Genomic DNA, 15,448 nt, shown 5'->3' on the forward strand with positions numbered 1-15,448 from the left:
CTTAACACCCAAAAAGCAAATAACCCGATTAACAAATGGGCAGAGGATATGAAGAGACAGTTCTCCAAAGAAGAAATTCAAATGGCCTACAGACACATGAAAAGATGCTCCACATCACTAATCATCAGACAAATGCAAATTAAAACCACAATGATATATCACCTCACACCAGTAAGGACGGCCAGCATAGAAAAGACTAAGAACAACAAATGCTGGCGAGGATGCGGAGAAAGGGGAACCCTCCTACACTGCTGGTGGAAATGTAAGCTAGTTCAACCATTGTGAAAAGCAACATGGAGGTTCCTCAAAAAACTAAAAATAGAGATACCATTTGACCCGGGAATCCCACTCCTTGGAATTTACCCAAAGAATGTAACTTCTCAGATTCAAAAAGACACATGCACCCCTATGTTTATCACAGCACTTTTTACAATAGCCAAGATATGGAAGCAACCTAAGTGTCCATCAGTAGATGAATGGGTAAGGAAGAGGTGGTACATACACAATGGAATATTATTCGGCCATAAGAAAGAAACAAATCCTACCATTTGCAACAACATGGATGGAGCTGGAGGACATTATGCTCAGTGAAATAAGACAGGCAGAGAAAGACAAATGCCAAATGATTTCCCTCATTTGTGAAGTATAACAATGAAGCAAAACTAAGGCAACAAAATAGCAGCAGACTCAGAGACTCCAAGAATGAACTAGTGGTTACCAAAGAGGAGGGGTGTGGGATGGCGGGTGGGGAGGGAGGGAGAAGGGGATTGAGGGGTGTTATGATTAGTACACGTGGTGTGGGGGATCACGGGGAGAACAGTGTAGTAGAGAGAAGGCACATAGTGGATCTGTGGCATCTTGCTTCACTGATAGACAGTGACTGCATTGGGGTCTGGGTGGGGACTTGATAATATGGGTAAATGTAGTAACCGCATTGTTTTTTTAACATGAAACCGTCATAAGAGTGTATATCAATCATACCTTAATAAAAAATATTTAGTTGTTTATATGTCTCCTTTTCTACTAGATACTTGGTTCACATGGGGCCTGTAAGTTTTGTTTGAGTGCTTAAATAAATCAAGCACATAGAAAGTGTTCAACAAATGACCATTGAGAAGTGAATGAATGAATAAGAAATGAATGCACACATATAAAATCATTCACTTTTATCTTTCCATTGCTTTCTGGCTCAAGTTTTTACTCTTACATAACTTCTTTAGAGTATTCCTGTAAATAATAGTGTCCTTGTGTTGACTCTGGCAAGCAAGTAATTGTGCTTATTCTTTGTCATGATGGTAAGGGCATGAGTATATATTTTCTGAGAGAATGCATCCATCTTCCTCCACCATTCCCATGCAGTTCCCACTCTTTGGTCCTCATTCCTAAGGACTTAATGTTATTAATTGGATTTTCTCAGCAACTGTTAACCATGTTTACTCATAGGTGATGTTATTTCTGTTTTCTGAGAAAATTGAGGTTCACAGGTAACTGACCAAAGGTCAACAAAGCAAAAACTTCCAGATCCACAGTTTAAAACCAGATCAGTAAAATGTAAAGTTCATTATTTCTCTTTCCACCCTCTCTCACTGCCTCTTGTATATGACAAAATAGGGATTCTACTTGCATTAAATGTGTTGCAGAGGGAGGAGGAAGCGACTGAGCTCGCCTGGCAGGGCAGGGATCAGGAAGTTACTATCACAACAGGAATCCCTTGGAGAAAAGTTAGACTCACATACAAATGATTCTGATTAAATACCATGGTTTATGTGGTCCAGAGTTCATTCTTTGATTTGCACAGTAGTGTTTCACTGTTGAAAATTACCTTATTAGCATAACAACTAGAAAAATATGGGATGATTAAACCATCCCATAAGTCAGCAACATAAGATAGCTCTCAAAATTTTCTCAGTAAATTGCATAGCATTGTTACCTAATCTATCCCAATTCTTTCTTTATCAATAGTTTTGATTAGATATTGAGGAAATTACTACTTTCTGTCATATTTTATAAAACCTGTTTTTATAGCTGCAAATATTTAAATTTTCCAAGTTCCCACCATCTTAACAGCATTACTTTTGCTTTTCTATGTTTCATTCCATTCTTTATCTACATGTTTCAGAAGATATATTCAATCTTTACATGTTTCCATAGCATATTGTGATAGCATTTTTATTCTGCCTTTTATATTTAAAATTTTCTTTGTTGTAGCAATAAAGAAAAACTCAGTAGACTGAGTATTTCAAATATTAATGTGTATTATTCCCAAATCTTACTTATTTTCTTAGTTTGATGCTATGGTAAAATGACAGTTGAATGGATGTTTACTGACGTGGACTGATAACTTAAATAGATATAATAAAACTTGTCAAGGAAGTGGATGATCCTCTGGCAATAGTGTTCTGGTTAAATAAAAGTTTTTTTTTAACTTATAAAAGTTTAAGGACATGGAAGAAAGTTGAACATAAAATTGACCAGCAATCTAGGATTATTACTTAATAAGCTATTACTTTTGATCTTTGCAATATATATATATATATATATATATAGGCACTAAAAATTATATATGTCTACCTAGGAATAACATAAGGAACCCTTGAAATATAAAGTGTATTTTATTAGCTATAGATGTACTTTTCCTCTAATAAAACATACTTAGTTGACATTTATTTATACAGACTCATTTAATAATTTCTACATTTGTTCCTGTCAAAGGTAGTATTTCAATTTAATTATGATTTGAGACTTTATTTGAACCACTAAAAATCTCATTCCATGTCTAATGATGCCAGCCAACATATAAAGCTGTCTGTATCAGCAGAGCTCATTTATTACAGTAATCTTCGAGAATACCTAAGTTCATTCTAAAAGCTCTTACTGAAAAATCATCATACAGAAATGGCCTTTTAATTCCTAGAGGTCACATCTGAATTAGAATAGTCAGGATTTTTTTAGAGTGTGAAACTGGGAGCTTATTTTAAATCTCACATTATCTAAATTATCTTTATAACTGTGCGGCCATATTTGACCAGTTTCTGTGAGAGTTTAGGGAATATTCAGAGATAAGAGTTTCTTCTCTTAATTTTATTAACAATTTGGGCATTTGTACCAGGTTGAATTGTGCCCTCCTCACTCCCCCCAATAAAAAATGCCAACCGGGGACATGTAAACGTGGTGTTATTTGGAATAAAGGTCCTTGTAGATGTACTTAAGGTAAGGATCTTAAGATGCAATCATTCTGAATTTATGAGCTCTTAATCCAGTGATGAGTGTCCTTATGAGAGACAGAAAGTGAGAGACACATCAAGACAGAGGGACGAAAGCTTTGGAGGTGGAGGCCGTTATTGCAGTTACATGGCCATGAGCCAAGGAATGCCAGGAGCCCACCGGAACTGGAAGAAACCAGGAAGATTCTCTCCCAGAGCCTTTGTAGTGATCATGGTCTTGTCAACACTTTGATTTAAGACTTCTGTCCTCCAAAATGGTGAAAGAATGTAGCAACCCTAGGATACTGATAAAGGTTTATATTTGATATGAATGACAGGTTTTGAATTCCTTGAAATGTTAGTCTGTGTCTGTTCTGTGTTTATAGATAAGATATTTTCTTTGAAGTATATTAAAGACTGAATATCTGTCACTAAAATTTTTTTTTAATTAAAAAAATGTCCTTATATACTTAATAACCCATTTATCTCACAAGGCTCCTGTTCTGGCTTTCTTTTATCTACCATAGATGTGGCTGGTGGTTATTCATCTTCCATGCTTGATGCAATCAGAAAAGCAGTGATGGTTTCCAATATCCTTTTGATTAATAAAATAAATGAGAAAAGCCTCACCCTCAAAGAGGTCTTCAGACTAGCTACTCTTGGAGGCAGCCAAGGTAATGACCATTGTATTTCTCTGTCAAACAATGTACACCATGACAGCATCCTTGGATGCAGTGTGAAGGCACATGATGATTGCCTCCAGAGACATCCACATCCACGGCTGTTGCATCTTATACAGCATACCCCAAACTAAACAAGTAAAGTACATGTTCAGGTATGTGCGGAGGCATCATTCATTCAGCAAGCTTCCTGTCTTTTGCAGAAGAGATGTTCAGTATACCATTATCACATTAATTATTTTAATGGATATCTGCATCGGTCACATGCGTATGCATTCTGTAGTCATTTTTCTCTATTGAGTCCAGTAACACACTCTCTACTGGCCTAGTTGATGATGATGATAGTAATGATAATAATCATTATTGTGGTGTAAATAATAGCCAAGATGTACTGAGCTCTTACCATGCAACATCTTTAGAATCTGGGGAATAGGCACCATGCAACATCTTTACATATGTTGCTATTTAGTCCTCACAGTCACTGTTAGTAATTCCATTTTACCAACGAGGTGCCTGAGTGAGGCTGACACAGCTGTCAAGCTCCAGAGAGCCATGATCTGAATGTAGGAAATCTCATGCCAGAGTGTACTTTTTTACCTGTCTCCCATGATAACTTCCTGTATAAATCCCAGCTTAGACTATGTATTTTGTTCATATATTTAAATACACTAATTATCCAAGCCCCTTTAAAAGGAGAAAGATGTAAAAATATAGTTGGTTGATATGCAAATATTATTCGTCTGTTTTTCCCAGTTCTCACATGTAACTGTATTTTTATGCAAAAAAATTGGAAATTGTGTTGCTTTCAGTCTAGTATTATAGTATAATCTGGATGGACACTAGTAATGTATCACGTATATCATGAAACCTTAGGTAGCTTGTGAGAAATAAAAACATAGATATAGAGACATAGAGAGAGATTTATAGTAGATACCCTGGGTCCTAGAAAAGGAGGATGATGGAAGCTGAGAGGATCCTGAGAGGAGAAATGTCCTGGTTCTTCTTTGAATGTTCTGGGCCAGAATAAATAATATAAAGAATATTTCAAGAAAAACAAGTAGATGCCCTGCTCTTTGCATTTTCTAAAGTTCCAACTTTTAAATGACCCATTCTTTGAACAGGTGTGACACTTCTAACCCCAGTCCCACTGTGTTTGAGTATCTGAGTTTGAGTAGTTGACCTATCATGTTTTCATGGTGCAAGCAATGGTGCTTTTTACTATTATTATTGTTATGATTATGATTATGATTATGATTATGATTATGATTATGATTATTTTATAGGCTCTCTGTGAGTTGCTTCATTAGGATCCTGTGCCTGATCAGGCTGGTCTGGGGTGCTTACCAAATCATTTCTACCTTGCTGTGTAGCTTTTAAGTCTATTTTCTGGAGCACTGGGTTGACAGTGACAGAATTTCTTCTCCTGAGCTTGTATCTCTATGAGAGTCTGAGTGAATGAGATGAATGGGTTCCTGTTCAAATTGTGGCATCTTCCCAGCTTGCCTTGGCCTTTACAAGATCTGCATAAATCTCCTTCACAGAGCCAACATTTGCTCCAAAGGCAGCAAAGCTGTGTTCCCTGACATGCAGTGGTGTTCCCAACCACCCCAGCTGGGCCTCTCTGCAGTAATCTGAACTTAGATCAATTTACAAATTCACTGACACCAATTGTGTCTTTTTTTGGTTGGGTAATGCCCAAACTCCCTAGGTTCTAACAAGTAGCCCAGTTAATTTATATATTTCATCAAACTTTGGCAAATAAACCTGGCTATCTGGCCTATTAAAGGTACAACAACTTTATGTTGAGTGCAGTCATTAAAAACTCATATTTATTGTGTTTCTTTGTCAAGGGAAAAAAAGTAATGTAGTCAGTGAAGGAGGAGAGAATTTCTGGTAATTTCCTGTTTCATTCAATCCTTTCCCAGACAGCACAAGTCACCTGACTGCTTTTAACATTTCTAATTATTTTTGCACACCTGGCTTCCCATGAGAATTCTTTAGCTAAAGAATCTTTTTCTTTTCTGAGAATAAGAGTTGTCCTTTAAATAATCTTTTAAGAACTAGTAGGGTTTCTAAGTCAGTGCTTAGGAATATCCATATGTAGAAATATAATGTATTAGATATTGTCTATCAGGGATATGTGATCCAGAATTTTCACTTCAGACTACACCGTGACTGCAGCAGAACACAACGAACCCACGTAAAAATTCAGATAAGTAATGCTGCATTCCAGTTGACCTTTCCTTATGCATGCTTCCATTTGGTACCTCAGAGCACACTTTGCTCAGATTACAGATTTAAGAGTCTTGAGATTCAATACCTTTATTGACTAGGAAAACCAACTACCTCTGTCTTCTGAAACTAATTCATAAAAATGAGACCTATTCTTTCTTAGCATCCAATATTCATGGAATGTGAATTCTAGCTATGAGATGGATCAAGTCAATAGATATTGACCTATGCTTTGTTTTAAAAACAATTCTCTGGCAACCAGAAAATCTTTGTAGTTAAAAAGAAATTGGTCAGCTTTCAAAAGCATTGGGACCCTTGAGTCATGAGGAAATATTTATTTTTTCAGAAGTGAATTTTTTCTATTCAAAAGATTCCAACTAAGGAACTTAGAATGGATGTGCCTGCCAATATGGCAACTAGGCAAGAGCAATTATTTTTTATTTATTCGAGATTCATTTCACAGCCATGAAAGATAGATCTTATCAGCTATTTCATAGAACAAAAAGAAAAGGCAAGGAAAGGAGTTAGAGTGTTGGGGAAGAATAGGAGGAAAAAGAAGAAAGATACTCTGTCAGTCGTTGTGCTTCTTAGAGGATGAATGAAAATCATAGACTGGCTGGACTGTGAAGCACACTGACAAGCTGAAATAGAGAGACGCTGTCAGAATTGTAACCTTGGTAACGAGGGAACTGTTTTTACTCTGAGATTTTGCTGTTTCCTTACCTTGCTTTCTGTAAGTTGAAGTCTTAGGACCTATTGGAATGAGTTTTTCTGCTTCACCATTAAAATACTAATTTTTTTTTTTAGTGACACGTTGGCAGAATCTGTCCTTGCAAACTAGGACATTTTCATGGTCTGATGTCTCAAAATACTGTTGATCAATTTATTCCACCCTGTAGCCCTGGGCCTGGATAGAGAAATTGGAAACTTTGAAGTGGGCAAGGAATTTGATGCCCTCCTGATCAACCCCAAAGCATCTGACTCTCCCATTGACTTGTTTTGTGGGGATTTTGTTGGTGATATTTCTGATGTAAGTAAAAGAAAGTTAATCGAATGACATTTCATTTCATGAAATAGTCACTGTATCTTCCCTGTAGAAAAAAATTAGAGACTGAAACATTTTAACGGAATGCAGGAGAATCTTAAAAGGGAAACTAGATCCTTTTGAGTTTTCATCACAGTGTTGTTAAGAATAATGATATTTACAAAATATTTATATTTTGAATATGTTTGTATATTTGAATGTATTTGCTATAAGAAGCCATAATATACCCACCTAGCACTTACTGAACACTTGCTATGGACTCAGTAGCATGGGATTAAGTATATTCATACATCATTTTAATTTAATCATCAGAACTCTTATGAGAGTTGGATGCTACTAACACTGCCATGTTACTTATAGGGGCAATGAGGCTTAAAGGAGTTTAAGTGGTTTACCTAAGGACTCTTGGCTAATAATTAGTAGGAAGAGTTTGGATTCAAGCCCAGAACTTTCTGACTTCCAGAGTTTGGGCTCTTGACCACAATGCCATATTGATTTTCTTTATTTTGTAAGAAAATGAGTTTTATTATTATTACGTTGTTCCTCTTACTATAAAATATTTCCTCAACATAAACTTGTTTTTTTCTTTAATAATAATTCCTTCTAATATGTATATTTTTTAATTTAATTTTTTCTAAAAAATAATTGACTATTAAAAACATATTGCTATTTATAAGTCAATCCATTTATGAGAAAACTATGATACTAAACATATTGAAATTTTTAGAGGAAAGATGCTACATAATTTGAAGTTGGTACCACTGATTATTTTCATATCATTTTTTGTACACTCTTTCATTAAAGTGAATTTGTGGGAATTGAGCTCAGTCCCCTTCACTCAATCATTTTTTTATATTATACTATTCTTGAAATATTTGAATTATTTTATTGAATTAATTTCTTTAATTTATGTAACACTTTTCCTCTGAAGATTTCAGGGTTATATACCAAGAACTTTCAGGCAAAATGAACATTTGTTAATAGCCAGTTTTGTTTTGTCATGTTTTTAAGCAAAGACTATTTCTTTTTCAGTAATAGAAGTAGATTTTGCCATTGAGAAATAAATGTGTATTTCTAGGTTTTGCCAACTACTGTTGGGTGTGAATTTACTTTTCTAGATGGCACAAATATTCTTTCTTACTGTTACCTTTATTTTACATTTTAGGCTGTAATCCAGAAGTTCCTCTATCTAGGTAGGTAGATACATGTCTTATGCTAAATAAAATCTTTCTTTGTCTCTTTCTTGGGTATGGATCTCTGGATTTCTTCTACCATATATAAACACTATATGTGATCATTTGATTTGATTTATTAGTTTTTTTTACCATTCCTCAGCATCAAGCCCGTTTATGACAAAACATTTACTGGCACTATTTGAAATGCACATGCTCCTCTAGAATATAAATCCAAAGCTGAGGACTGGCAGGCTGAGGGGAAGAGGCCATGGGGTCCTTTCCTCTGCCAGCCATTCTGTAATCCCAGTCTGCCCTACCCTGCTGTATTTGTGATAAGTATGTGGTGGAGTCTTGCCACACTTTTTTTTTTTTAACATACTCTTATTCAGTTCCATTCACTGAGACACAGAAATAGTAGAATACCATTCTGCTCTGCCTCCCACTCCATTGAGTGAGCTGAGTTTGAGTGAACTTGAGATGGGAGAGACACATGTGGGATGTGGTATTCCTTGAGCTCAGTTCTTGCAGGCCCTTCATCTCACCTTGCTGAGTAGGATTCTGAAGTGTGATGGTAAGTATTTCCTTTACAACTGGGGCTGAAAATGCAAACCACTCACTTCAGCTGAAAGGACAGCAGTAGGGGGTTGATTCAATTTTCTGTGATTTCCGCCTTATGCAGAATTCAGACCGTAGTCCTCACATTAGATGCACAGCATCTTCTATTTGTCATGTCTTCTCATCCAGATTATAAACAACCTGAGAGAAAAAAAAAACAGTTTTGTATTTTCTCTCTTAGGATTTTTTTTTAATCCTTCCCTGTGGCAATTAAAATAGTGAAACAAAAGCACTTTATAAATGATTTCTTTATTTTTCTTTCAGGAGATGACCGAAATATCGAGGAGGTTTATGTGAGCGGAAAGCAGGTGGTTCCCTTTTCAAGCTCAGTGTAAGACCCTTGGCATCAGCAAGTTCTCCTGGGAAACATGGTCTGCATCTCCCTTGTGCCCAGGGGCAGTTAGAAAGTCAAAACCCAGTACCTTGTCCTTGGGGTGCCTGTTTCCTTCTGTGTCTAGTTACAGGATCCACTTGACTAATCATTGGAAGGGAGTTGCACTAATTCTCAACTCTCTGGCTGGGAGGATTCAAAATCTCTCCTTTTTGAGCTTTTCAGATTTGCTTTAAGCGCAGGCATAAGGGAATGTTAGTTCTGGTGGTGTTCTTATTATGAGATTTAAGTAAAACTGATTACATATTCGGGAATGTGGAAAGAAAAGACTTTCCTGTAAGATTAGATACATTGAGCTAAGAAATGTGAAAATCAGACAACAGAAAATGAACCAGTGAGTGTATTTCTATGAGGGAGAGTAAGTTAGACTATGAGCAAATGTTGGAAAATCACTTCAGGTTGTTTTTGAAAAGTATATACTGAGCATACTAATTTAGAAAGAACTTGTTGCATTTTAGAATGTGTTTCTAGATTGACCTTGTGTTCAGGAAATTTGCACTTAATGGAATTTGCATTTTAGAGATGTGTCATTGTTGTGTTTTTGCCGCCTTTGGAGATGAAATGTCAGAAATTGAATGCCACATATGCTTTCTTAATATAGTTCTTTGCTTCAAGTGTTTGACAGAAGTCGGGTCTTAAAGACTGGAAGTCTCTAGCACTATTACTCATATTGCTACGTGGCATAAATAGCTTTTGTACTTTAAAATTACCTTCATGTGTAACTGTGTGATGCTATTATTGCTTCAGTTATATTAGAGGAAAAACAAATTCCATACTCCACTGTTGTGTAGACAAGAGTCTTTGTAAGCTGGGGCAGGTCCTGGGCATCCAGGAGCGGTCAGTACCAGAAGGAAGGCTTACCCTGCAGTGACCTGTTCTTCCCAAGAGCTTTGCCACAGTTGCTGGAAGATGTCAATCTGTTAGCACTTTGAAATGAAAGGCAAATGAATATGAATGTAATGAAGAAAATGAATATTAAAGAAACATTATTAAAAACTTTAAACCCTGCATATTGAAAGCACTCTATTTTTCAACTTTATCCCATTGTCTTTTTAATTCCTAAGAATTTTTAGGACATTAGAATTTTAGGATAATGAAAAATATTTAGATGTTCCACTAAATGTTTATGTTAATAGGATTTAATCTGTCCTAGACATAAGAACATTAAACAAAGCAAAAAGTATTTTTATTCTTCCTAACTAATATAATGTGCTTTCCTATAATCTACAATTAAAAACAAATTATGACTTTATGATAAATCCTTAAGTACTAACATGAATGTTATTTAAATAGTGTATTTTTCTCATTTAATTTCAAATCCTATAAAGTAACAAGGAAAGGGAGTAGATTTTCTTAACACTTAAACCTAAGGAATATGTATGACTCTTTATTACTACCTTATAGTAGAGAACTTTATGTTATATAACTAACTCCATATTTACAGAACTAAGGACAAAATTCCCCCTCTTCTACTTTACATTTTATTCTTACATAGTTACACTAAATCAGCAGTAATTTGTCCAGTTTTTTGTCATTGTTTTTCCTGGTGGGAATACTTTTATGTTTGACTGTATACATACTACACCTAAACACAGAACAAATTTTTGGGAATTTTTTAATAAACAACAGTTTGTGTTGTGGGGTGTTAAGTAACGCAGTAAACCAATTTCCAATCTATCTCTGTACTTCCAGACTTCTTAACTCCTGAGCTATGTCAAAGACACCCTGACCAGTTTCTCCCCATTTCTCTATAGTGCCAGCAAGTGTTTTCTGCTCTATCTCCCAATCCCAGCCAAAGGAACTTTGTTATCTGGTGTTTAACCCATATGTGTGGGCTTAAGAATTTGGATGAGATGTACAAGATCCATAATAGGCAGCAGCTGTTTCCAGCCTGTAAAGGACCCTGCACTTTAACCTTCCTTAAGAGTGTACATTTTGATGTTGAACATCAGTTTTCATTTAATTTAGGATTCCTATGCAGTAAATATGAATAAGTGTAGCATCAGAAACAGGAAGAATGGCCATATACAACCTATCCATCAAATGTTAAATTTAGCTGTTCATGCGTTAAGATCTGAATATGTTTTCTAGTAAAAATAGAATGTGTTGAAGTATTTATATGTAGTTTGATTTGCCTGCATTATGCAGAACTTGCGTGTTTTATTTCTTCAAGTGCAGTTTTACTGATAGGTTGCGTATGCTTTTTGGAGTATTACAGGGATTAGCCATACCAGTGGTCAGAGATTCTGCACTTTGAATTGTTGCCTTTGCCTAATATGGGTTGACTTTCTGAATTGTGGAGAGGCAGTACTCAAAGCAATCTTATTTGTTACTTTATATTTGAATATTTTGCTCTCTGGCAGGAAAGAAAGGGTTTAAACTTCTTATCAGCCCCTCATCTCACCCTGCACTGTCCCTCAGGTTTCATGATATCTTTAGTGAAATATGCTTTAAGAGGTAAAAACATATTCAACATTAAAAAACTCTTTTGTAACCACAACACAAAAGCAGGATAACCAGCGAAGATGAATTTCACTTTCAAGAGAGAGTGAAATGTGGGATTAGGGCATGATGGTTATCCTAGTAATCATGTCCTAAGACTGAGGAAACTCTGGTCCCTTATTTATTCTCCCAGCTTTTTCTTTCATTTAATCGTCAAGGCTTTGGGATCCAAGAGAGTATCTTGGAACAAGCTACCTGTATGCTAGGAGGAGGTCTTTCTAAGTTAATATTGTGAGCACTGAACCCCACTCAATCTCCTTTTTACTTCTGAGAATTCTGAGTGGTAAAGGAAGAAAGCAGTGGGAAAAGATTTCTGCTATGTTAGCTGATGTTGAGGTGCACCTTGCAGATCCCTGTTGGCACCTGCAGCTGAGGCCTCAGAGAGGAAACATAACGGGTGTGAGATCCAGCCATGTATTTTCAATCTTCACTCCCTTCCATATTCTTCCTATCTGTAATGTTTTTACCTCAGAACCAGACATATGGAAAACTTTAAAGGCAGGCTGGAAGGCAGCTCTACCCTGTGCTATACACAGAAAATATGCAGAACTGGATGCATCTGTAGCCCACTGGACATCCTGTCATCCATTTTTTAAAGTTGATGGATGATGCAAAATATTCATATGTTTAAAAAAAGTGTCCTCAGTTATTAAAAGGTGACCTAAGAATTGTGTTAAGGGCGACATCTTGAAGTACTTTTCAAATTGTGTAGATTGTTGTGAATTTTTAAGTTTTTGAATTTTGCAATTTTGAGTTGAAGAATTTTGAAGGTTTGAAGGAGACATGCGCAATTTCAAATCCACTTGCCACATTAGATGTGACTTTGGACCCTGACCCTGTAACACTGCTAGAGGATAGGCCTGGACAGACGTGCACAAATGAATGGCCACTGTTAGGAAGCTTTAGCATTGGTCCCATGCATGCCTCCGTACCCATTCTCTTCTGCCTTTCCCTCCCACAGCCCTGTGAGTGAGATTGAGACTTGAGGGCTTAGTTTGTAAATCTGTTCCAAATTGAGTGAAATTCAGAAGTTGAACAGGCTGATGATGAAACTAAAGTTAAATTCCAATGTGACTCCCACAGTTCACAGGGGTGGACTTGAGTGCTGATGTCACGTGGCATTAACTTACCTGTCCCTTCCCTACTCAGAATCCTGCCAGAAAACCTTCTTTATCAAAACCAGCTTACATTGTTGTTAAACTCACGATCACTGCTCTTAAGAGTATATACATTGTATTCACAGGGACAGTTTTTCTCAATATTTGTATGATTTGCTTATGGCTCATGCACTGAGTGAGTTCCTTTGTGCTTCAGACAAAAATAAATGAGATTTTGTGTTTACATTATTTTTCTGTGGTGTGAGTTTTATCAACTTAATAGGAGGGGGATTACTCTTACCAGGTTTTTCTTTTTAACAGGAATTTTAAAAAACAGACTAGAACACTTAGCTGTGGGCTGACGTGTATCTTCCATTCTTTGATAGCCACTCTTCATAGCTTTTAAAAATAAAGTGATAATGTTCAACCCTTGGGAATCAGATAGCTATTGCTTTTGATTTCAGCATAGTTAATATTTCATATTTTTTGAAGTCACAACCCAGAGTGAGAAATGCACTTATCGTCAAGAATTAGTTCACATGTATATATGTGCATGTGCATTTAAAACCAAAGTCTCACAAAATAATACCTTCCTTATCTGGGATGCCCGGGGCTATATCCTATACTATTTACTTTTGTTCTGTTCTGTTCTATTCAGTTTATTCCGCTCAATTTCTTTTTGTGCTCATAGTGGTTTTCCGAATTGTTTCCTTGAACCCCTAATAGGTCATCACCTGCAGTGTGCAAGCAGTTTTTGGGTGTCTTTTTAGCTGGGCCCTTTAAGTCTCTGTGACTCCATTCTGTGACTTGAGCGTGACATAAGCCACGTTTGAGTTACGAAGATGAAATGAAATAATACTTAGATGGCACTTACGATGGCACCTGGGACAAAGTGACTGCTCACTGTATGGTAGTTATTATTTCTGAAATGGAGACAGACTGAACAGAAAGAAAAATAATTTAAAGTGTATATTCATCCATTTATTTATTAGAATTGAAATCAAGTGATGTTTAGGCTCCCTCTGTACATAAAAATGTTCTGTAAGGATTCAATCTGATTGGCGGGGTACTTTTACGTTCATTATTTTTCATTTACAACATGAAGCAAAAGAGTAGTAGATTTGGTCTATAAATTCAACCTTGGTGATCTGAGCAACTTACTAGGCACCTTTTTTCCTCTCCTTCTAAAGAACAACTTAGTTAAAATACCCAGGAGATAATCTTCAAGTGCATGATCTAGCAATAATGTGTGCCTAATTTGCACATCGTGGGCACAAAGTTCTGCAACAGGTAATTAATAGATATGTGCAAATGACTGATGGTTGTATAATTGATGTATGCAAGTTACTAAATTCAGGATTTAAATAAAATCAGGTTTAGATGTAAAATATGGATCTGCCAGTAACAAAACAGGGCTCGTGTAGGGTGTTTTCAGATTCCATGACGAGGAATTTTTTTTAGATCTTGTTTTAAAATGGGATAAGAGAAGTATATTCTGTTCTTTAAAGTGACAGAACATTATTTTAAAGTATAATTAATTTATCACTAATTCAGACTCCTCCCTTTTTCCCATCAAGCCTGCCTACACCATCATTGCTAAATCACACTAAATGTGTCATACTTCCTGAGTTTTTCATGCTTCTCTGTTAGTTGCGCCTATATTTCAGGATGGGAAGAGAGAGAGATAGGTTACTAAAGAAAAACATTCTCAATGGCAAAAACTTTGTTGGGAAGTTTTGCAGTGGTAACTCAGAAAAAAATTAAACATGTTTTGGCCTGGCATAGAAAGTGATAAAGAAAATATGAACACATAACAGAGTTTCAGGGGCCACTTGGACCCTCCTCCTTTGCCTAGATTCTGCCAGTCCCTGTAGGAAATTAACTCCATGTTCGTTCCCCCATCTGTAGAAAGAGAGCCCAAAGTCTTAGCAGTAAAATCTAACATAAGAGCAATAGTGGCCCCAGATTGTCATTTCGATGACAAGTGGTTCTCATACAGTTGCTTGAAAACTGAAACTTGTAGCTTCCCTGTGGAATTAACTTCTGTTCTCTTAATCTTGGGTAGTTTCCACATCAGACTTTCGTTTTACTACTGTCCAATGAAGTCACAACCCATAAGTGAATAATCCAGTAATCACATTTTTTAATTTCTTAATTTGCTTCCTGGAATGCTTGTGAGGCTTTAAACAGCTTTGGTGTTTTGCTTTTGTTCTTGTTTTTCTTGCTGCAAAAGTTGCTGCCATCCACACCTGAGCTTAGAAATGAAGGCAGGAAATGGTTTTGTGCTTGGAAAGCACTTAGGCCACCTTGACTGAAGCACAGAAAGAGATGAGACATGAGAGGCCTTTGTTATTTCAAAGGATAAATTAAGAGACTCAGAAAAAGCAGGGCACACACCTCTTTCAATTTATGAACACTTTCCGCCTGGCAGCACCATGAAAGATGAATCAGGCTTGGCTAATTATGTGTTCGAGATTAATCTATCTAACCACAAGAAGGCCTTCAGCA

At 36.3% G+C, this 15,448-nt stretch overlaps 1 protein-coding gene across 1 annotated transcript in view; it reads left to right on the top strand.

Moving 5' to 3' along the window:
• Positions 1 to 10,349, top strand: part of GDA (guanine deaminase) — a 73,745-nt gene extending 63,396 nt beyond the window's left edge. The window contains exons 11-14 of the mRNA XM_036991295.2: positions 3,731 to 3,877; positions 7,015 to 7,145; positions 8,326 to 8,353; positions 9,215 to 10,349. Of these exons, the coding sequence (XP_036847190.2) occupies positions 3,731 to 3,877; positions 7,015 to 7,145; positions 8,326 to 8,353; positions 9,215 to 9,285 (377 nt within the window). The 3' untranslated portion in view covers positions 9,286 to 10,349. The remainder of the gene's footprint in view (positions 1 to 3,730; positions 3,878 to 7,014; positions 7,146 to 8,325; positions 8,354 to 9,214) is intronic.
• The last annotated feature ends 5,099 nt before the right edge of the window (positions 10,350 to 15,448 follow it).

The sequence above is a fragment of the Manis javanica genome, chromosome 2, assembly GCF_040802235.1.
Source record: "Manis javanica isolate MJ-LG chromosome 2, MJ_LKY, whole genome shotgun sequence".
In the NCBI taxonomy this organism is placed as follows: Eukaryota; Metazoa; Chordata; class Mammalia; order Pholidota; family Manidae; genus Manis; species Manis javanica.